At 34.6% G+C, this 23,557-nt stretch overlaps 1 protein-coding gene across 1 annotated transcript; it reads right to left on the bottom strand.

Annotated features, from left to right (window-relative positions):
* Nucleotides 1-857: 857 nt before the first annotated feature.
* LOC145806816 (uncharacterized) lies at nt 858-2,982 on the bottom strand. Its single transcript, XM_082904637.1, has 3 exons — nt 2,696-2,982; nt 1,714-1,933; nt 858-1,382 (listed from the first exon to the last, which is right to left on the bottom strand). The coding sequence occupies exons 1-3, from the start codon at nt 2,980-2,982 to the stop codon at nt 858-860; spliced, it is 1,032 nt and encodes a 343-aa protein (XP_082760763.1).
* Between the last annotated feature and the right edge of the window lie 20,575 nt (nt 2,983-23,557).

Here is a 23,557-nt window from a genome sequence, read left to right as displayed (position 1 = left end):
TCAAATTAAAAAGATTTTAAAGTCATCTAATAGCCATCAAGTATTGCTAGTATCAATACTTGAAAGAAAATGTATAGTAAGAAGAGTAAATTAAATGAGAAAAATTATAAATAGGTGATAACTTCACAAAATATTTAAAAATTCATTGATTTGTAATTTTCTCAATGAAATAAGAAGATGAGTAAAGAGAGCCCATATAACAGTTTGGTGCAAATCTCCATCATCTTATGAAAATAAAAGAGAACATAATTTTAAACAAAAGGGGGAAAAAAAAGTTTATACAAAGTAGTGACAACTGACATGTCCAAAGTAGTGACAACTTACATGTCCAAAGTAATAACTCAATTGTAATAAATTGATTCAAAATAAAAGATCAAGTCAGCACTCTTAAATCAAACTTAGCTATACTGGAAATGCAAAAATATAGGGGAATAAAATGCTTCACAAAAATTTTCGAAATGCAACAAAGTCCAAATAGGTGGAAAGCTTTACAAAAAGTGGGTCATAGCTATCGTCTTCTTTACATACTTTACAAAAATATGTGTTTGATAATGTCTTCAAATTTGTTCTTTCTCACAATTCTTACGAACGCCTCATCAATTTCTGAAAGGTCTTCATAACAAAACTTCAGGGTAAACAATCTTTGTAGTGGAATTTGGCTCATCATTAGGGAGGAGGATACTTATACGATCAAAAGATGTGCATCTGGATAACGCCACGTATAGTTGCCCATGACTAAAAATAGGTGTACGCAAATCAACCCCAACAAATTTCACTGATTGTCCTTGAGATTTATTAATGGTCAAGGCGTATGCCAATTGAACTGGAAATTGACGTCTTGTCATTCGAAAAGGCATTTATGCAGAAGATGGAGTCAATGATATCCTTGGTATAAATGCCAAATTGCCAAACTTCTCTCCAGTTAAGATTCGAGCTTCAATTATACGAGTGTCGCACCTTGATACCATTAATCTTGTGCCATTACACAGTCCATCTTTCGGTGCAATGTTTCTTAATAACATTATAGAACAACCCACTTTCAACTCTACCTTAAAAGCTGGTAGCCCAGGAGGATCCAATGAATTTAAAAACTCATTAGGATATCTGTTTGCAATGGAATGATCAATTTCATCATCTTTAGCCATCTTATCTGCAGCAAGATACGTATATGTATTCCCTGGAAAAATATTCAACGCAGCAATATTGATAGCACTGACATCATCATTTTGTGCAGAAAGAATTGTACGTTCCATTAAGAATGATGGGGTTGATATATCTGCCACATCCAATTGTGGATAAACTGTTGAGAGTAATTCCTTTAGATCCTGGCATTTGTGTATTGTTGATGGAATTTTAATGATTTCTTGCGGATTGGTTCCAACCTAATAAATAAAATAAAATAAATAAAAAAAATGGTGTAATTAAAGTATCATCAAATGATATAATCAAAGTTCGAATGAGTATTACATCCGTTAAGAATTTTGCAAAAATAGTATTTCCAAGGTTTGCGTGATTCAAGGGCATATTCAAATGTAACGATAAAACATGTAGATCATTCCACAAAATAGAGTGTCTCAATGATGCATTCACAATTTGCTCACGAACTCCTTTGGTTATAACTGGTAAGATTTGTCGAAAGTCTCCACTAAGAACAACAGTGATAACCCCAAATGGCTTTTCACAATCACAAATATCTCAAAGTGTGCGATCAACCGCCTCAACACAATGTCTATGTTGCATAGGAATATCATCCCAAATTATGAGTATTGTTTCTCTAAACAATTCAGCCTGCAATGATTGCTTGCTAAACCCACAAATTGAATTTTTCAAGACATCCAATGGAATGAAAAATGTCAAATGTGCAGTGCGACCTCCTACTAATAGCAATGATACAATTCCAGATGAAGCCACAGTAACAACAATATGGCCAAGGCTACAACATTTTAATGCAATCGTATTGTACAAAAATGTTTTCCCCGTTTCGGCACCCCCATTCAAAAAGAAAATAGTCCATTTACTTTGAAAGACTAAAGAAGTGATTGCCTTATAAGCAGTTCATTGTCCATTATTGAGGCGATCAATAGTAATTTGCACATCTGTCTGTTGTGCCTCATTCTGTAGTTGTTAATGTTCGAATATCAATCGGTTACCAACTGTTGCACTCCAATTTACTGTAGGTTGTGGCATGGGCGGGAAGTCAATTAAACTCTTTCCTGATTCTTGAAGCATTTGACTCAAAAGATACAAACCATAATCTTCAATTTGAGCCTCAGTTGGGTTAGAAATGGCAAACAATGTACGAAACTTATGTGCAAGATCATCACAGATATGCATTGAAAATTGATTCCATAACGCATGTGGTTGTAGTGGAAAACATTGGGTCAGAATAATACAAAACGATCTCCTCAATTGATATCCGGTTTTCATAACTGCAGCCTCTTTGAGGCACTGTATCCATTCTTCATCATCTTCTAAGAGTCCTCTTGCAACACATGCTGATTTAAGCGTCCCATGTAAAACATTGTTAACTGTACGTAAACATTGAAATGATCTTGGCCCTTTGACAACAGTTAACAACAAATGCAGATAAAATCTTTCACCACAGTTAGGGCTAGCAATGTACATTCTACCAATTGCATATCCATGTTCTCTTGGTTTCCATCTATGTTCTGATTTGAGCCAAATAAAATGTTACGGAAATTCTTGGTAAGTGAATTGGCATTCATTTTCATTGGAAGCACAATAATCAAAAAAATCAATAAGAGTCGATTTTTGTTGCGCAGCTCTAGAAAGAATCATTTCCAATGAGTCATTAGGATTGAAAAGAACACGATGCATTCCAGGTAGATGAAGTGCCAAGCGAACAACTGTTGGCATCTCTGCATGCAAATGATGACCAAATATTTTCCAAGCAGCTTCTGGTGGTCCAATATACCTCACATCAAGATATTGTTGCATCTCATTAATCAATCTCAAAACCATTGTTGTGTGATCATAACCCTTGTAAATATACTTATGTATATACTTAACACATCTCACTTTAGCACAAACTTTTACATTTATATGACAGTTGAACCGTTTAGAATGATATGCATTGTATGGTACCACATCCCTGTTATCAACTTCCTATCCTCTCACAGTATATACTTGACCACTATTGCGACGACGATAGATTAGATATCCATCTTGATCCATAGTTGTTGATTTTGAAAAGGCTCAATGGTATTTCTTCGTACATCTACCATTTTTCATACATGGTGCTTGGGGATTTCGAGCACCACATGGTCCATGTACCATGCAACACTTGACAGTTTCAAAAAGTGTAGGATCATCTTTTAGATCTGAAAATTCTGCACAAACTAATTTGTCTACTTGAGCACATGTTCGAATTTTGTCTGGACCTTTAAGAAAGAGAAGCGCATGCATATGTGGTAGGCCTCATTTTTGGAATTCAATTGTAAAAACATGTGCAACTTTATTATCGAACACTTTGTTTGTCTCTATCTCTTTCATCAAACACTTTCTTTTTAGCTCAAAAACACGGGCAATCAAATTAGGACGATCAATAGTTTTTTGGTGTGGTAATAATGTTGAAGTAATTTTTGGCCAATTGGGATTTGCAGTCATGGTGAGAAAAATATCTGGGTGCTAGTTGTATCGCGTGATAGCCATTGAATCTTGAAAGATTTCAAACATATGTCTAGGACTACCAGTAAATGAAGATGGCAAAATAAACCTTTGACCAATTTGATTAGGTCGCAAGTCATCTGGATCAATATCGCTTAAATCTTGGTAAAGTGCAGCCTGAATTTTTTTTTGATTAAGCTTGTAATACGTCAACCGATTTTGCTCAGTTGCAGCCCAAGCATCTACCAAAAACTCTTGGAATAGTTTTCCACCTCTCAAAATTGTTGAATACTCTATAGGTTGCTCAAACAAACGATAACTATAAAAATCCATTTGAGTAAATCGATCAGTTAAAGGTCGATCATGTTTAACGTCCCATAATTTCAACTCAGGTTCCCATTCGAGCTCACCATACGGGAATAATAAAACATAATGCAATGGCAAATACGCTAGGTGACATTCATTAATTTGCATCAGTTCATTATTTCCCTATAGATGTAAAACAACATCTCTCATTCCAGTAACCTCGGTTCCATCACCTGGTATTACAATTGCAATCTCATCAGCAGTTAGTAGATTATACCGTTGTCGATCTATTGCTAAACTGTAATGAAGATGAGCAGGTAGATTTTGTCCAATGAAGGCTAATTGATTCAAAATTGCATGAGCCTGGAGAAATTTGTCTACAAATGCATTAACTTGCAACAAACTATCTTGACTAGTTTTGAGAACATCCCTTCGTAAAGTGAGGATTTCTACGATTTCGAACTTCTAAAGCTGAATCAGGATCATAAATGTACAACTGAGCATAAGTCGCATCCTGACCTGGCTGTGGTAGAAGTGATCCTGTTCGATGTCGCAATTCCCCATGGATAATAAATGGTTTAGGGTCGTTTCCCCTTAGTACTCTTGAATCCAATGTAGCACCAAGACTTGTAAAAAGCATTGGCTGCATTGTATACTCGAGTATAACGTTGAAATGATCTTGCTTGATCATCATCCCCATCATATAATGCTTGAAGCGGTGGAGGGGGTGTCATAAGCAAAGGTAGCCTAGTCTTTCCTTTTGAACAACAAGTTCCAAATAGGGGACGCTTTCGAGATGATTGTGATAATTTTTCGTCCATCCAATGTAAGGCTGAATAGTAAGGACATAACACATTAATCTTGCCGAGAGAATGACGACATGAATTCATGTGTAATTGAGTATTAATCGCAGTACTTATAGTCATATCTTCTAATTCATCATCTGTACATAGATCCTCTTGAAGAAATGTGACTGTAGAATTAGGCATACAAATATTTGTTGTGCATAAATTAAAATTTATACACATGTAAAAGTAAGAGTATTATTTAAAGAATTAAACATGTTTTATCAATTCCGAGCTAAAGATGTACTTTCCATAGAGAACGAACATGTGGATGCATGTGTAACCATTGTTCGTTTTTGTGCCAATGAAGTATCCGCAAGTGTCTTTGTACCTTGTTCTAGGCAAGCGTGACTGCGAAGACTCGGTGTTAATGAAGGAAAGTCTTTAACATATGCTCCTAATCTCTCTCGTTCCTGTCACAAGTGTTGTCCCGATTGATATGCAGAGCATGCATTTTCATTTCTTTCATGTTCTCGTCATACACGTTGAGCTAATACAGCTCTTGATATAACATAACCATTGGGTCCCTAAAATATGAATATTAAATCATTGGATGCCTAAAATGAAAATATTATCAAGTATCATTTTCCACTGTCCAAAGAAAATACCATTTTCTATTTTTATATCCCCTTTTCCAAAAAAAATGCATTATACTCTTGCCCATGACTATCCATAGTTTTATAATAATAATAAATTGCGTGGTTTTGTTACACTAATGAACAAATGTTCGACCAACTTATGAGAATAATAAACGTTCGACCAGCAGATTGTGTGGTTTTGCAACAGTAATAAACAAATGTTCGATCAGCAGATGAGCTTTATAAAGTATCCCCATTTTCTTGTAGGGCCCATGCACTTACAGGAGACACTATATATTCCTTTCACTATATATTCCTTCATAAAGTATCCCTTATATATTTCTTTCTTCCTAAGAATATATAGGAGACACTAAAAAATGTGCATAGTTTCAAAAATAAAATACAATTATGGCTAAATAAAATACAATAAAATACAAGTATGGCTAAATAAAATACAATATCTGAAGATACAAAAATAAAAAATAAAAAACTCTACAAAAATCAATAACAACCATACCGCTAAACATGCATTTTCCTTTCGCTTGCCCTTACAATTAGTCACTTTTGTCATTTATAATCTATATAATAAATTGTGTGGTTTTGTTATACAAACAAATAAATGTTCGGCCAACTTATAAACTTCATAAAATATCCCCATTCACATAGCTGGAAAAAAAAAAATTGTTGCCCATTTTCTCCCTCCTCTCTTTATCTCCTTATCTCAAAATTTCCACCCACTTACATTGAAAAGTGGTGTAGATTTCCACATATATACAGGAGACACTTACAAAAGTGCACAGTTTAAAAGATAAAAATACAATTATGGTTTACAATAAATAATTGACCATGCATTTTCAAAAACACTCTACAATTATGACTTAAAATAAACAATTGTTTATTGCTTAAAATAAACAATTCGACATACAATTATGGCTTAAAATGCAAACATACGAAAACTAACAATTTAAAAAAAAAAATTAAAAAAAACACTTTACAAAAACCATTAAGAACTATACCGCTGGACATGCATTTTCCTTTCCCTTGCCCTTGGAAGCATAAGACACCTTTTCTTTTCCCTTCGACATTGCCTTTGCATTTTCCTTTTCCATTGCCTTTACAAAATAACCAAAGTATAAGAAATAAAAATAAATAAATAAAAAATGATAAGAAAATGATTTTTGGGCTGACATTAGAAATACGAACGACATTGAAATCATGCTCATCACGAATCACTACACCGACATTTCTTTGTTGAAGAAACTAAACCTATATATACAAAAACAAATAAGTGGCTAATATGTACACAAAATGAAATTTTATAAGACGATGAGTAAAGGGAACGAATATTACAGTTCGTTGTAAGCCTCCATCTAGCTGTAAAAAATGAGGAAATTTTTTTTTTTATAATCAGAAACTATAATACAAAAGTTTTTTTAAAATCTATGTACCAATTTTTTTAAAAAAGACAACTTACATTATCCATAATGTTAGAGTCATTCCAGCTTAATAATGTCAAAACCTGTAATACAAAAGTTGACTTCAGTAAATACATATTAATCCAGTAATACATAATACAAAAGTTAACCTGTAAAGGTTTTGGAAAACATAGCTTATGTAAATACAAAAGTTATTTTAATTCACCAAGTGAAACCAAACAAAGCAATCAATAGATACTTAAATGGAATCAAACCTATTGATAGCTTAAGCTTTGTTGAATTTAATTGAACTAAAAGATGTTTAAATGGAACTGCAAAATTTACAAAGTTAATTCATATGACAAACTAATAAAAAATCATCAATTATTTTGAAATCCATAGAAAATTCATATGATAAAATATCTCATTCAAGGAATTAATAAAAAATCACACTGAAAAAAAAAATCACACATATGACAAACTAATAACCCAACAATCATTTTCCGCCATTGTGTTTCCAAGAATGTATTTATTAAAATTAACAAATAACAAAAGATTTGCAATAAATCCGCAGTTTGAAAATAATAATTTTACTCCAAACATTTTCAGGTATTGGTAACACAATCTGAATCCAAACAACATCAAAATAAAGTAGTAATGAATCTTACTATTTTTCTTACAAATTAATAAATATTAAAATTGTCCAATATGCCACATCATCCCAACTTCGCAAATGGTGCAAAAGAGTAGAAACATGTGTAGTGATAAAGTCAACAAATATATATTGTTGCACCTTAAGTAGACAAACTCAATCTCACAATTTCAGAAGCTATGAAATTATTCTCTATAATTTAATAAAGTCAGACTCAACCACCCCAATCTCACAATTTCAGAAACTATGAAATTATCCTCTATTTTTTTCAATAATCAAACACCCAGAAAATCCAAAAACCAGCAAAGTAAAGATCAAAAAAAGTCAAAAAATCAGCATATTTGACTATCAAAGCCTATTGCAAGTTTATTTAGCAGAGTTGAGAGCTCCATCCACTAAATAGCAAGTTATAGACGGTAGAGGATAACTCGGAACTTAAAATTATATTTGAAACACATTATCATTATATTTGAGACCCATTATTCGGAACATATTGAACACATTATATTTGGAACACATTATATTTGAAACACATTATCCCACTATATCTCATCACATTTAGACTATAAATCTATATAAATATAACAAATGGCTGGAAATTTTAGAGGTTGATGCAGCTTAGTATTGTCAAAACCTGTAATACAAAAGTGAACTTAACTAAATAAATATTAAATACATAGCATATTTTAATTCACCAAGTCAAACCGAATGAAGCAATCAATAGATACTTAACATATCAATGGCTCCTACATTATTGTTAGGAATCAAACATATCGATGGCTTAAGTTCTACTGAATTGTATTGAAGCTCATTCAAGAAATTAATAAAAAAATCACATAGATATGCAGATGCCAAACTAATAACCTATCAATCATTTTCCGCCACCAAATTTTACTAAAATTAAACAATTTATCAAAATAAGTTGTGTTTCCAATGGAAACTATCAATAAAACACATCAATCACTTAGTTCTTTGCTTCCAAGAATCTATTTATTAAAATTAACAAATAACAAAAGCTTTGCACATCTACGTAGTTTTAAAATAATAATTTCACTCCAAACATTAAATAAATAAAAAATAAATCAATCTGTATGAGGACATTTTCAGGGATTGGTAACAAAATTTGACTCCAAACAACAGCAAAAGAAAATATTAATGAATGTTGCCATTTTTCTTAGCAAAGGATGCAAATGAGTAGACATGTATATATTAGCAAAAGGTGGAAATATATACTTCTACACTTAAAGTGGACAAAGTGAACCACTAAAGTCAACCGCTAAAGTCAAACAGCCAACAAATAATTTCATAAAAAATAATTCATCCACCAGGTGGTCAACCACTAAAATGTCTCCAAGATATAACTAAGTCAACCTTTGTTTATTAAAAGATAGATATGATAAAGAAATATTTCAATGTGCATAAGAAAATAACCTTAAAAGATATAAGAATTGACTTTCCAAGATTGTTTTATTTTTGTGAGAAAAAACAAAAAAGAAGCGGAAAAGATAAAAAATAAATTGGTTTACTTAATTTTTTTTTTCTTCTATAACCTTAAATTTTTTTTTGCTTCCTCAATTTAAGAAAAGTTATGATACACTGCTTTAGGCATTGAAACCGTAAATCTCCAAACATATCTTATGTTTAGCATGGGAAAACGTCTTAACTATGAACAACAATAAATAAAGCCAATCCCAAAAGATGTGTTATATTTACCATAAGTCTTAATGGCACTTCCAAACACAATTAGACTCAAATCAATTGGGTGAATTCCTGTAACGAAGTTAATTAATTCTAGAACTTGAGATCCAACTGATGCTATCTAAGACCTGGAACACATCTTATAGAAAAGGAAAGAACTGGAACACATCCAAGACATGAAACAAACAATAGAAACCAATACAGTGTATACAAACCAAACTATTTTAAAAATTAAAAAAAAAATGTAGTAACATTGTACGATTTCCTGAACTGATAAATGAAATAAAATAAAAGATTCCCTAGGTTTATTACCAAATAGGATAGAATATTTTCCAAATCCTTAGAAACACAAACACATATAGAGGCCATTATTGGCCCAAAACAACCATTTATTGGTCAAAAACTGTCCGATTTATTGATTAATCCCCAAAAATTTTTTGACACAAAAATTTCGGATTTATTAAAGCTTGAACAGTATATAATACCACAAATTCAAACCAAAGTATGAATTTAAGAAATCAAACAGTACGATACCACAATATGAATTTAAAAAATTAACTCATGAATTCTATAAGGGCCTTTTCGTTGAAATAGAAAAATATGATATGTGGTTTAGATTTCCATACTTGCCACATCTGTAAAATAAATTTAACTCCTAATAAAATTAATAAAATTCAAACTAATAATAGATTAATTTAATTCCTAATAGATTAATTTTACAAACTAATAAAATTCAAATGTTAGCAAATGTTACAAACTAATATATTCGAATGTTATCAAAATGCTATACAAACTAATAAACATGTGTTTTATGCAATAAATAAAACTCAAACTAAGGCCTTGTTTGATTAACGGGTTAATAAAATAGTACCACTAATACTACCAATCAAACATTCCCTAAGTGTCATTCAAGGAGAAAAGAAAAAAAGAAAAAAAACAAAGTTTAATTTAACTCCTATCTATATTGGTTAAATTTGAAACATTAGATAAAAAGTCAAAAACTAATACAAAAAATAAACCCATTCAACACAAAAAACATGCCCTAAGAGGCAAAGGAAGGTATGTTTATTTTCTTCTTCCAATTTTTCATTTTTTTTATTAAAAACAAAGCCCTATGTTTGGTTGCCTAGAAAGCAGAAACCCACTTCAGTTTGTTAATTAATTGGCACAGATTTTGTTAGACATGGCTTTCTTAGACATGGCTTCTCAATATATATATATACATACTGGAATCATACATAAATAGGGGGTTTGGGGTTTAGAATCATATATATACAGGGGGTTTGGGGTTTGGAATCATATAGATAGATATATATAACAAAAATAAAAATAAAAGATTAATTTACCTTGTTTCGATATGAAAGGTCTTAAGGAAGTCCACAATGCTTCAGACTCAATGCTTCAAACCTGTTGTCAATATTATTGAAACAAAAGATTATTGAAGATTATTAAAGATATCCAAAAATTAAGGATATCCAATTCATTAATATTTTGAAAGATTATTGAAACAAAAGACATCCAAAGATAGAAATATAAAAATCAAAGTCCAGGTTTCCATTTTCCCAATTGTTAGCTACTAATTAATGCTTGGTTGGTTGTGTATGAATGACACTTAATAAATCGTAGAGGTTATTTGCAAATTAAATTTGAATGTTATCAAAATGCTATACAAACTAATAAACGGGTAGTACCTTTGATTAACAGGTTAATAAAATGAATAACAGGTTAATAAAATAGTACCACTATTACTACTAATCAAACATGCCCTAAGTGTCATTTAAGGAGAAAAGAAAAAAAAAACTAATTTACCTCCTATCTATTTTGGTTAAATTTGTTTGTGAATAGGAAAATTAGCTAAAAAGCCAAAAACTAACACATAAAATCAACCCATTCTTTCTATTTAAAAAGTCACAAAAAATAAAATTAATAAAAGAAACAATATCACATACATACATACATACATAAAATACAATTATAGACTTGTATCCAAAGACAGAAATATAAATACTAAAGAAAAATCAAAACTCAGTTTTCCATTTTCCCCATTATTTGTAAATCAAATTCAAATGTTATCTAAATTCTATACAAACTAATAAATTCGAATGTTATCAAAATGCTATACAAACTAATAAATAGGTGTTTTATGCTCGTGCCTGAATGAACTATCTAATAAAATTCTTATATTACAATCTATGTGTTGCAAAAATGTTAACGACCATAAAAATGTTTTATGAAAAGTGTCTCAAAGTTGTAATCAAACAACCAAAATGTTTAGGATCAATCAATCGACCAACAAAGGCTAGATGATTTTTTGTAACACATTTAAGAGAAATTATGTATTATGTAGCATACCCAAACAAATATAGCACTGAATAGTATATCAAAAAACCATAGACAGGTGTAGACACCCCATTTTTGACCGACCTTAAGACTCAGACGTCACCGATTGAGTGCTTGGTGATGTTGCATAATGTGCTCGTTCAGAAGTTTCAGAGTCGCGGCCGTGAGCCCTGCCTCCGGACTTCCGAACCTTCTTCTGTGCCTTGTCTCGGTTTGCGAACCAGACTCGGTTTTCTCTGTTTCTTTTCCTGAGGGGAGGGAGAGGTCCCGTAGACCATCTCTCAATGTCCGTAGGCTACATTTGGTGGCCGTAGGCCATTTTGCCCATTTCGGAGTCCGGTTCCCGGTTTTCGGGACCGTTGGCCATGTGCCTCGGTTCGGGACCGTTTAACCATCTCCTTTTGCTCCGGTTTTTGGCATACATCTTATTTAATCCCTTTTGAGGGACACTGGGGTCTGAGAAACCCACTTCGTGGCCGAACACCACTTTCGGTGTTTAACAGCCCATTTTCGGGACCCCGAACTGCGTGTTTTGGTCCCCGAGCATTCGTATTGTAACGGTTTTCGTTCATTTTTGGCAGGTACCTCTGTTTTATCACCGGGGAGGTCACTGAAGGGTGGGAGGCCAGCAATTGTTGCAGCAACCAGTTATACATCCTCCGACGCCCTCCGGCGCCCGTTTTTCGTACTTCCGGGCTAATGTTGAACACCTTGGGCCCATTTTCTCGAACTTTGAACCACATATTTGTGATGTACACACATGAGAGGACCCTAAAAGTTCATGGCCGGCCATTAATTCAACTTGACCCTTTTGACCCCCTCATTCCGGGCTAATGTTGAACCCCTTGGACCCTTTTTCTCGAACTTTGAACCACATATTTGTGATGTACACACATGAGAGGACCCTAAAAGTTCATGGCCGGCCAGTAATTCAAATTGACCCTTTTGAACCCCTCTTTCCGAGCCAATGTTGAACCCCTTGGACCCACTTTCTTGGAATTTTAACCACATGGTTGTGTTGTACACACATAGGAGTACCTTACCAGTTGCTGGCCGGCCAGAAAATATGATTGAACCTTTTGACCCCTAGCCGGCCGGCTAGGGGGTGTGGCCGGCCGGCCACCTGCAACAAAAGTACCAGGCCGGCCTGCTTCCTTGCACTGTACACTTTACAGCTGTGGAGCTGTTTTCCCCAGACAAGATCTTTATCTGGGGGATATTTCGTGGGGGAATATTGCTCTCCTTTTCCCCCACCTTTACACCCCTTCTTTGGCCTTATAGCAAGCAAGCCTTGTAGTATTTTGGGGTTAGAAAAACTCTCCTTCAAGCCTCCATACACAACTCCATCTTCATCCTTCTCAATTCTTTGAAAAACCCTAAGTCCCTAACCATCATTCCTTCTACACCACCAAGCTCTACCACCACCACCTCATTTCCAGCAACAAGGAAGGTTTCTCAAAGGCCAAAGAAGCTGCAAATTCATCCAAGAAGCAACAAAAGTTTGAGTCTTCAAGGGTAAGTAATACTTTTACCCTTTTGACCCTTTTTCTTGATCTATTTCTAAGCCCCACTTTATTTTTGTTTCAAGCTCCGGCCCTAACTGAAAAGGGCCCTCTTTTGAGCTCATCTTCACCTTTCATTAAGGGCTCAACCCTGTTTGAGCCCTCCATGACACACTTGCTTCATTGATCCTCTTGTATGTCATAGTTTTGCATGCTATTTTTGGCCCATGAGCAATTTATTTTCGAGCATGTTGTAAACTGATATTAGGCTTATTTTGAGCCCCTCTTCAACATTGAAGAAGGGCTCAACACCATTTGGGGTTTCCATGTTGTACCTACCTTTATACTCCTCTTTTCTTCCCCATTCTTGCATGCAATGGCAGCCTACCATGCTTTTGTTTTTGGCCATTTTACAGTTCTGAAAAAGTTCTTATTTTGGTCCATACTTCATGTTTCATTTAGATCCTTTCATGGTTTGGGGCTTCCATAGGTCACTTCATGTTATATCTCCCTTTTATTCCCCATTCTTGCATGTTTAGTTAGCCTACCATGCTTTTGTTTTTGGCCATTTTACAGTTCTGGAAAAGTGCTTATTTTGGTCCATTCTACATGTTTTATTAAGGGTCTTTGGCTGTTTGGTGATTATTTTGTATACTTCATGTTGTAGCCACTTTTGAGCCTAATTTTGCATCACACTTTTAGCATGTTTGTATACTGATTTTAAGGCTGCCATAAACTGTAAATATTCATATTTTTGGTCCCTCTTCAGTGTTGTAGAAGGAATTTTTTTCAGTTTGGGTTTTGCTTGTATCACTTGCTTCATTACCCCTCTTTTGGCCCCTATTCTTGCATGCTATTTTTGCCATACCTATGCTTGCTGTTTGGCCATGTTTATAACTGTGAAAGTGCATTTTTTGGGACTGTCTAGCTTCTGTCTTTGCATTGCATGTCCATATTGTGCATGTTTGGCATGGCTATAGGTCACTTCGGGTACCTAAATTCACATTTCGGGATAATTCCATGCATTTCATGTCATTTCGCCTCATTTCGGGACTGTTTTCCCCCATATTTTACTGCTGAAATTCCATTAGAATGATTGCCATCATTTTCATGTCATTTCATCGCATTTTGCCACCGCCTCGGTTTGCGTGCCCATGTGCACGCATTTCGAGGCACCTCATTTTTATCCGACGGCATCCTATGTGAGTGTGGCTGAGGCTCACTCATGTTGGTATAAGCCCATTTGTCATTTCCATCTCATTTTCATTCCATTTACCACCGCCTCGGTTTGCGTGCCCGTGTGCACGCATTTCGAGGCACCTCATTTTTATCCGACGGCATCCTATGTGGGTGTGGCTGAGGCTCACTCATGTTGGTATAAGCCCATATCATGTTTTCATATCATTTCATCACATTTTGCCATTGCCTCGGTTTGCGTGCCCGTGTGCACGCATTTCGAGGCACTTCATTTTCATCCGACGGCATCCTATGTGAGTGTGGCTGAGGCTCACTCATGTTGGTATAAGCCCATTTGCCATTTTAGTCATTTTCATTGCATTTACCATTGCCTCGGTTTGCGTGCCCGTGTGCACGCATTTCGAGGCATCTCATTTTCATTGCATTTACCATTGCCTCGGTTTGCGTGCCCGTGTGCACGCATTTCGAGGCATCTCATTTTCATTGCATTTACCATTGCCTCGGTTTGCGTGCCCGTGTGCACGCATTTCGAAACATCTCATTTTCATTGCATTTACCATTGCCTCGGTTTGCGTGCCCGTGTGCACACATTTCGAAGCGTCTCATTTTCATTGCATTTACCATTGCCTCGGTTTGCGTGCCCGTGTGCACGCATTTCAAGGCATCTCATTATCATTGCATTCATGTATCATCTCGGTTTGCGTGCCCGTGTGCACGCATTTCGAGGCATCTGGGTTTGCGTGCCTATGTGCATACATTTCGAGGCATTTTATTTCCATAGCATTGTATATGTTAGGATTGTATCTTAGTTGCATTTCACGCATATCATGCATATTGCATCGTGTTCGGAATAGGAGTTAGCCCGGGCACGGGAAACGAGGTGCATTTCGTACTCCGAGTGACGGAATGTGTCTCAATTCCCCAGTCACCGACACTCCGGATTATCCATGATGGAGTTAGGTTTTAGCTGTAGTTTATGTGCATTCATCCTATATTGAGTTGTGCATTTCGACTCCTCGGCCATCATGCCTCGGTATGCGTGATTGGTGGCACGAGGATCGAGACATGCATATATCTGTGCAAATACATTGCTATGCTCCTTTCTTGCTCTCTGTTGCAGCAAAATCAGGAATCAGCAACTTTTTGGGGCTTGGCATGCATTTCAAGAACAGGTGTAAACAGAGGCTAATTGGGGCATTCCGGTGGATTTCTGCGCAAGACAATTCGGACATGCATCATCCATCAGAAGCAAGGCAGTCCCTGGCCTGCACGCCAGTTTTATCTGCTTTCTTAGTTAATTCTTTAATCAATTAGAATTTTGTAATATTTTGGACTGTAATATTCTTTTATTTGGGACTGTAATATTTGGACTGTATATTTATTCGGACCCTCCGAGTGAGGGCACAACTGTAATAAGTGTGCGTGAGTGTGATGTATGTCTTCCAACCCCACGTCTTTCTCCCTTTTATTTATCCGCTTTTGATGGTTAGATTAGGGCATATTTCAATTAGCATACAGTATGACAGCATGTTTGCATTCATTCATCAGTTTTGCATGCACCGGGCTCGGCGCATCATACTAACTGCATTGTACTTTCAATTTCAAAGTTGAATGCATGTTAGCTGTAGCATTCCATATGCCATCTTAGAATAGCCGAGCCTGCTATAGTTGCATTTTGCATGTGTTGCATTAGGCATTTCTGTATAATTAGGATCATGCATGATTTCTAATGAATTTCTATTTTGGCTTGGAGTACTCGGTAAGCTTTATGCTTTAGCATCCTTGCATGCGTGTGAGTGCTGCCATGAATAGCATGCTTACCATGAGGCTATGTGCTTATCTGATATACCTGCCTGAATGCCTGTGGGTGAAGGTTGGGTTATCTGAATTGGAATGAATCATCAAATGTTTCAAGCCTACCTGCGGGTAGCAAACCATTTTCAAAAACAAGCATGAAATGTTTTGTTCCAATTCAGGCGATCCAGTCTATACTTGTATGCTGTGAGCATCACATAGTAACCTAGGCTAATAACCGTAATAAGAACTCACAATGTTTTCAAAAATTGATATCATGGTTAGTAGAGGCCGGTCTATGACCGGGCGAGCGGGGGTGCTCACGAAGTGACCTTCCCCAATCGTACCCAAGTTCCCGAGCCGAGGCAACTTTGGTGATGACGGACACGTGGCCTTTTGGCACCGAGTCAAGGTTTCCTAAATTTCCCAAAATGAAATATTTAGGTGGCGACTCTGTATCTGGCAAAGCAGTCCATGTTTGGCACTACTTTTTCACAAATCAGTTTCTCAAAACGATTTGCCGGATTTGGACTCTTTGGTTCAGATTAAGAACCGTGACATTTTAAAGAGTCCGAGCTGTAGTGACCCCAAATGAACAGAACGGGAGCTAACCCTCCCGGGGCGTTCGGGGGACGTCTACAACAGGCCACTACATGAAATTTTTGATTGGTTGAAGATGACCTGCGAAAATACAATAAAGAATTCAAATCAAAAGTTACATTGATCACAAATTGTTCTAGGACCATCTCAGATGAAACAAACATAACTTTTTGGTAATCATTATTAAACTAAAAATAAAACAATCAAATTTAGAGGAGTAAACCAAACTAAACCAAACCAAGCCTCAAGTCCCATCAAATGGGATCGATTGCATAAATAAAAATGTACACGATAAAATAATCAATTTCAAATTAGTTTAATAAAAATTAAAATTAAAATTAAAAAAGCCATTGCCTATTTTGAAGAGTGATTGTGGTTGGCCACTATGACAAAATAAGGAGCCACTTACACACAAATGCAAAAAATATATATTCTTGAAGCCCCAAACACATTTCTCATGTGTGATGACATTTTTTTGTGCCTAAAATATTAGAGTGATTTCATGTGGACAATGACACTTTTTACCAAGAAAGGTAATATATCTTGTATATAAGAATAGAACTACCATATTCTCTCTTCGTCTTTTTTCATCTTGCCGCACTCAAATGCCTCTCTCCAACTCACAGAAAATCATATAGTGGAATGGAATACATCTATTGATCCTCCATAGTTGTAACGTCCTCAAAATAATAGATAAAACCCATCTCATTAGACATGCATTTATATATATAAGATCCACATTCTTCAATTCATCAGAGTATTTCTTTACAAAAGTATTACATGTTAACAACAAAAGCAAATGCCCTACGGGCTTACAGCTTTCCAAGTTAACACTTGGTTACAAAAAAAAAAGAGTACTAACTCAATTACACATTAAGCCCTTGGCTTGGATTTACATGTAATACATCAAAAGGAAATAAGACAACAAAAGTCTGTCCGCCTCTAGCCTCCCAAGCTATGTCCTTGGAGGTGTCATGCTACCTGTACCTGAAAATGATGTTCCCATATAGGGTGAGCCACGGCCCAGTAGAAATACATTAAACCAAATATGAACAATGACTAAAAGATTAGCAGTTGATAGATGGCCAACACTGATACTTTCACTTATAACACTTTACAGTTTCATGACATACAAGTCCATGTTACAGTCCATTTTCCAATTCTTTTCAATTCTCAATTTATAACCATGGCTCAGAACCTGGCCAAACAACTTATATGAGACAGTAACTCATATTAAACACTTTCCCATTTCATAATAGATAAGCATACTAGCTATATCACACACCAACAGATAAGCATACAAGCTATATCATCACTTCCATAGATATGCATAAGAGCACTATCACACTTCCAAGGACAAGCATATGAGCTGTATCAACACATTACTAGATAAGCATATGAGCTCTATCTATGGAGTCCATCCCCTATCTTCTCCGAACAACATCCGGTTCAGAGGTCCATCCCCTATTTTCCCCTAAACCGTGGAGTACATCCCCTATCTCCTCCAACACGACACAATGCATATAAACAATAATTATACACATCATCACACAATACATAAATTTAATGTATTCTTTTAACCGTCATACTCAATGACACATTCCAGTGATTAGTTTCAGTTTGCCTAATCATCATGCATTGTCTACAACAATCAAGACTATCCTCCACCGATAGCCCAAAGCAGCTATTTCTTATACAGAAAATAAATGTAACAATGGATATATAATCAACATTTCAACTAGGTGAGCGATAAATAATCCAACCACACCCTTTAATCCTATACCTTTCCAAATCAATTCCTCATTTCTCATAATTAATTATGCGAATTAATTAACCAATGTAATTAGGGCATTTTCCATAATTAACATTACAACCCTTAGGTTCCATTTTCATTAATGTTTTAACATTAATTTCACTTTTCCATGCCAAACATGCATCTAGGTTTTATATAGTTAAAGCCCCAACTTTTGTAAATTTACACAAAAGCCCCAAACTTTCACAAAATTACCAAACCAACCCTAACATCTCAAAATACTAAAATTTAAAGACAAAGCCCATAGTGAGGAGTAGGTTTTCCCTACCTCAAAAGATGACTCCCAACCAAGAAGGTGAAGAAAACGAAAATGCTCCAAACCACGAATTTCTCGGATCAAAAGATAGCCCTCGACGATCAACAACCTTTTTGTAAAGGCCAAAGGTGAGGAAATCACTCATACTAGATCAATACCTAGAGAGAAGGTAGAGTTCTAGAGTGAGAAGCTCACCAATGGGGTTTTTGGGAAAGTAAGAGAGAGAAGAAAAGTGAAAAAGTGATTCAAAATGACCCAGCGGATAACTCATATACGCATGACCCGCTCGAGCGTAGAATAGAGCGCTCGAGCGTAAAGCGCAAACATCTGGTCCCGCTCGAGCGCATAGATAACCGCTCGAGCGCCAAGAAACAGAAGCAAAACACATCCGTTCGAGCGTGAAAACCAGTCCGCTCGAGCGAAGATTTTCATCTCTCAGAACTTAACAGGAAAAGGACTACCTGCTCGAGGGACAACAATACCGCTCGAGCGCGACCCACTCGAGCGTAAAAAACACACCCGCAGAAGTTTTGCAGGGCTACGAAATACTGGAAGTGTGTAAACCCCGCTCGAGCGCAAGAAGACCCGCTCGAGCGGAATGCCTAAAAACTGGACAACAAGGAATTGAAACCAACGCCTAACCAACCTGTAACAACCTTGCCCAAAACATCCTAAAACTCACACAAATGGAATTAAAGGACGACAACCAGATAGATATAACTACCAACTCCACAGAACCGAGTCCGGAATACAACAGAACAGTAAAGGGACAAGCGGGATCGCTATAATAATCATCAAAAAAACAAATATAGCCCTAAATAGTATATAAAAAAAAAACATGAAACTTTTGATTGGTTCAAGATAACCCTAAATAGTCCTAAATAGTATAGAAAGACCACTACATGAAACTTTTGATTGGTTCAAGATAACCTGTGAAAATACAATAAAGAATTCAAATCAAAAGGTACATTGATCACAAATTGTTCTAGGACCATCACGGATGAAACAACATAACTTTTTAGTAATCACTATTAAACTAAAAATAAACCAATCAAATTTAGATAAGTAAACCAAACTAAACTAAACCAAGCCTAAAGTCCCATCAAATAAGATCGATTGCATAAATAAAAATGTACACAATAAAATAATCAATTTCAAATTAGTTTAATAAAAAAAAAATAAAAAAACTATTGCCTATTTTGAAGAGTGATTGTGGTCGGCCACCATGACCAACTAAGAAGCCACTTACACACAAATGCAAAAAAATATATTCTTGAAGCCCCAAACACATTTCTCATGTGTGATGGCATTTTTTAGTGCCCAAAATATTCGAGTGATTTCATGTGGACAATGACACTTTTTACCAAGAAAGGTAATATATCTTGTATATAAGAATAGCACTATCACATTCTCTCTTCTTCTTCTTTCATCTTGTCGCACTCAAATGCCTCTCTAACTCACAGAAAATCATACAATGGAATGGAATACATCTATTGATCCTCCATAGTCATTCTATTTTGAGATATTTAGATAGCAAATATTTCAAGATTTTGTTTCATAAAGTCAAAAAGCCAACAAATAATTTCATAAAAATAGTACCACTTTGATTAACAGGTTAATAAAATAGTATCATTAATACTATTAATCAAACATGCCCTAAGTGTCCTTGAAGGAGAAAAGGAAAAAAAATAATAATTTAACACCTAATAAAATTAATAAAATTCAAACTAATAATAGATTAATTTAACTCCTAATACATTAATTTTACAAACTAATAAAATTCAAATGTTATCAAAATGCTATACAAACTAATAAATTCGAATGTTATCAAAATGCTATACAAACTAATAAACATGTGTTTTATGCAATAAATGAAACTCAAACTAAGGCCTTGTTTGATTAACAGGTTAATAAAATAGTACCACTAATACTGCTAATCAAACATGCCCTAAGTGTCATTCAAGGAGAAAAGAAAATAATAATAATAATAATTTAACTCCTATCTATATTGGTTAAATTTGAAACGTTAGATAAAAAGTCAAAAACTAATACAAAAAATAAACCCATTCAACACAAAAAACATGCCCTAAGAGACAGAAGAAAGTATGTTTATTTTCTTCTTCCAATTTTTCATTTTTTTTATTAAAAAAAAATGCCCTTTTGTTTGGTTGCCTAGAAAGCAAAAACCCACTTCAGTTTGTTAATTAATTGGCACAGGTTTTGTTAGACATGACTTTCTTAGACATGGCTTCTCAATATATATACACATACTGGAATCATATATAAATAGGGGGTTTGAGGTTTGGAATCATATATATAAATATATATACATCCATATATATATATATATATACATATTGGAATCATATGTATAGATATATATACATACATCCATAATCATATATAAAAATAAAAATAAAAGATTCATTTAACTCCTATCTATATTAGTTAAATTTGAAACATTAGCTAAAAAGTTAAAAATTAATACAAAAAATCAACCCATTCTTTTCTCAACCCACAAAAAATGTTTGTTTCTTTTCTTCTTCCAATTTCCAATTTTTTTTTTTAACAAAAAAACACCATTTGTTTCGTTATGTAAAATTAGAATTCTTTACTCGGAAAGACCCACTTCAGTTTTCGTTCCATAGAAAATCTTTTTATAAATCAAAAGCTTTTCAAAACCATAGAAAATCAACACCTATTTCCCATTAAAGAATCAAACCCATTTCATAAATCAAAACCATGTGAGAAATCAAACATTTCAAATTAATTTTATAAATGCAGAACTCAATGCATATATATATCAGATTGGGATCAAACATATTAGATTGGGATCAAAATGCATATAAATAAAGGTGAACTCAATGGATACAAATAAAAGCACAATCAAAGTAAAGCAGAAATCATAGTACATAGCAAAGGTCCAATAATTCAAACCTTGGTGCCAAAAGGTCCAACTGGATAATTCAAATTCAATTCTCCAAAACATTCCTTCCCTAAATGAAAGAATTGGATTAAATTCAGATTCAATTCTCTCTCAAACTATCAAATGTATATGGTATTACACACACGTATCAGACACATGAATTGAACTGAATAAACAATAGGATTCCTCGAGTTCGGCCACAAGTTCTTCACGCTCGTGACCTGTAGCAATTGGCATAACATCTGCAACTCTCTTCTTCCCCTTCAGAATAATATCTGCCATCCATCAATAACTAAATGATATTTTGAATCCTTACTCTTCTTTTTTCATCAAATTCAATTGAAATCTTGGTTAAAAACTTAATTTGATAAGAGTACAACAATCCTTACTAATTTTCTCTTTTTTTTTTTTCAGCAAATCTTTTTGAAAAATTCCAAACTTATCCTAAAATCAGCTTTAACCATTTTTAATAAAGAAAACCATTTGCAATCCTTACTCTTTTACAAATTAAAACCATCTTTGTAACGCCCTCAAAATAAACCCATAAATCATACATTTAAGACATCCATATACTTAAGAGAATAAAGCATAATTCTATTTATCAGAGTATTCATTACAAAAGTATTACATGTTGATATCAAAAGTAAATGCCCTACGGGCTTACAACTTTCCAAGTCAACACTTGGTTACAAAAAAAGAGTACTAACTCAAAGCACAAAATAAGTCCTTGGCTTGATTTATATGTAATACACAAAATAATCACAACAAGGAAGCCTTCAGCTTCTACAACCTCCCAAGCTACATCCTTGGATGCGGCATATCATCTGTACCTGAAAATGATGTCTCATATAGGGTGAGCCAACGCCCAGTAGAGATATGCTAAACATAATATGAGCAATAACTAAAGCATTAGCATTCGATAAATGTTTAACTCATATATACCAACTTATAACACATTTCAATTTCATGACAAATATGTCCATGTTTCATTCCATTTTTCATTACTTATCCAGTTCTCAATTTATGAATAAGCCTCAGAACCTGGCCAATAATTTAATGAGACTATAACTCATATCAAAACACTTCTATAATTTACAAATGATACACAGATGCGCTGTATCAATAACACATTAAAACACTTCCATACTTCATAAATGATACATAGATTTGCTGTATCAATGGAGTTCATCCCCTATCTCCTCCCAAATAAAATCCGATTTAGGAGTCCATCCCTTATCTTCCCCTAAACCGTGGAGTGCATCCCCTATCTCCTCCCACACAACACAATGTATATAAACACATATCATATACATGAGCAGTCAATACATAAATTTGATGTATTATTCCAACCGTCATATTCGATGACATAATCAATTGATTAGTTTTAATTCGCCTAATCATCATACATTGTCTACAACAATCAAGACTATCCTCCACCGATAGCCCAAAGCAATTTATTTCTAAACAGATAATAAATGCATCAACAGATAATTTGACAACAATTTCATAAGTGAGCGATTAATAAATCCAACTCCACCATTCCCTCTTATAATGAGCCAATTACATTATTTCCAACTCAATTCCATATTTCCATAACATTCCCAAATTAATTATATAAATTAATTCATACAACAATTTAGGGCTTTCTCCATTTTTTTCTCTACAATGACCCAAAGGTCCCATATATCATCAACAACATCAATACCATCATTTTAAGACCCAAGATACACATTTATGAGTCAAAATAACCAAACCCCTCTTTATTCATTTTGAAACCCTAACACCAAAAATTACCCAACTTCAATATTACATCAAAATGACCAATAGTTTATGTTAAAGACCATAAAAATAAGCAGTTATCCCTACCTCAAATTCGGAGCTCAAATGAGAAGATGAAGAAATTTAAAAGTACTCTAAACCCCAATATTTTCATATCAAAATGTAGCCCTCAACAAGCTCCACACTTTTTACAAAAGCCCAAGGATAGAAGATCACTCATACTAGATCA

Source organism: Camellia sinensis, chromosome 14, assembly GCF_055761805.1.
Source record: "Camellia sinensis isolate YWXY chromosome 14, ASM5576180v1, whole genome shotgun sequence".
Lineage (NCBI taxonomy): Eukaryota > Viridiplantae > Streptophyta > Magnoliopsida > Ericales > Theaceae > Camellia > Camellia sinensis.
The sequence above is the reverse complement of the archived record's forward strand: the minus strand, read 5'-3'. Positions and strand labels throughout refer to the sequence as shown.

Bases quoted from the DNA above. Each gene is read 5' to 3' on its own strand.
- LOC145806816 (XM_082904637.1), bottom strand. From the start codon at position 2,982: ATGGTTTTGAGATTGATTAATGAGATGCAACAATATCTTGATGTGAGG. The intron at 1,934-2,695 runs GTAACATTTTAT...AAAATGTTGTAG, and splicing joins TTCACTTACCAAGAATTTCC to CCTTGGCCATATTGTTGTTA. The intron at 1,383-1,713 runs GTTGATCGCACA...TTTATTTATTAG, and splicing joins ATAGACATTGTGTTGAGGCG to GTTGGAACCAATCCGCAAGA.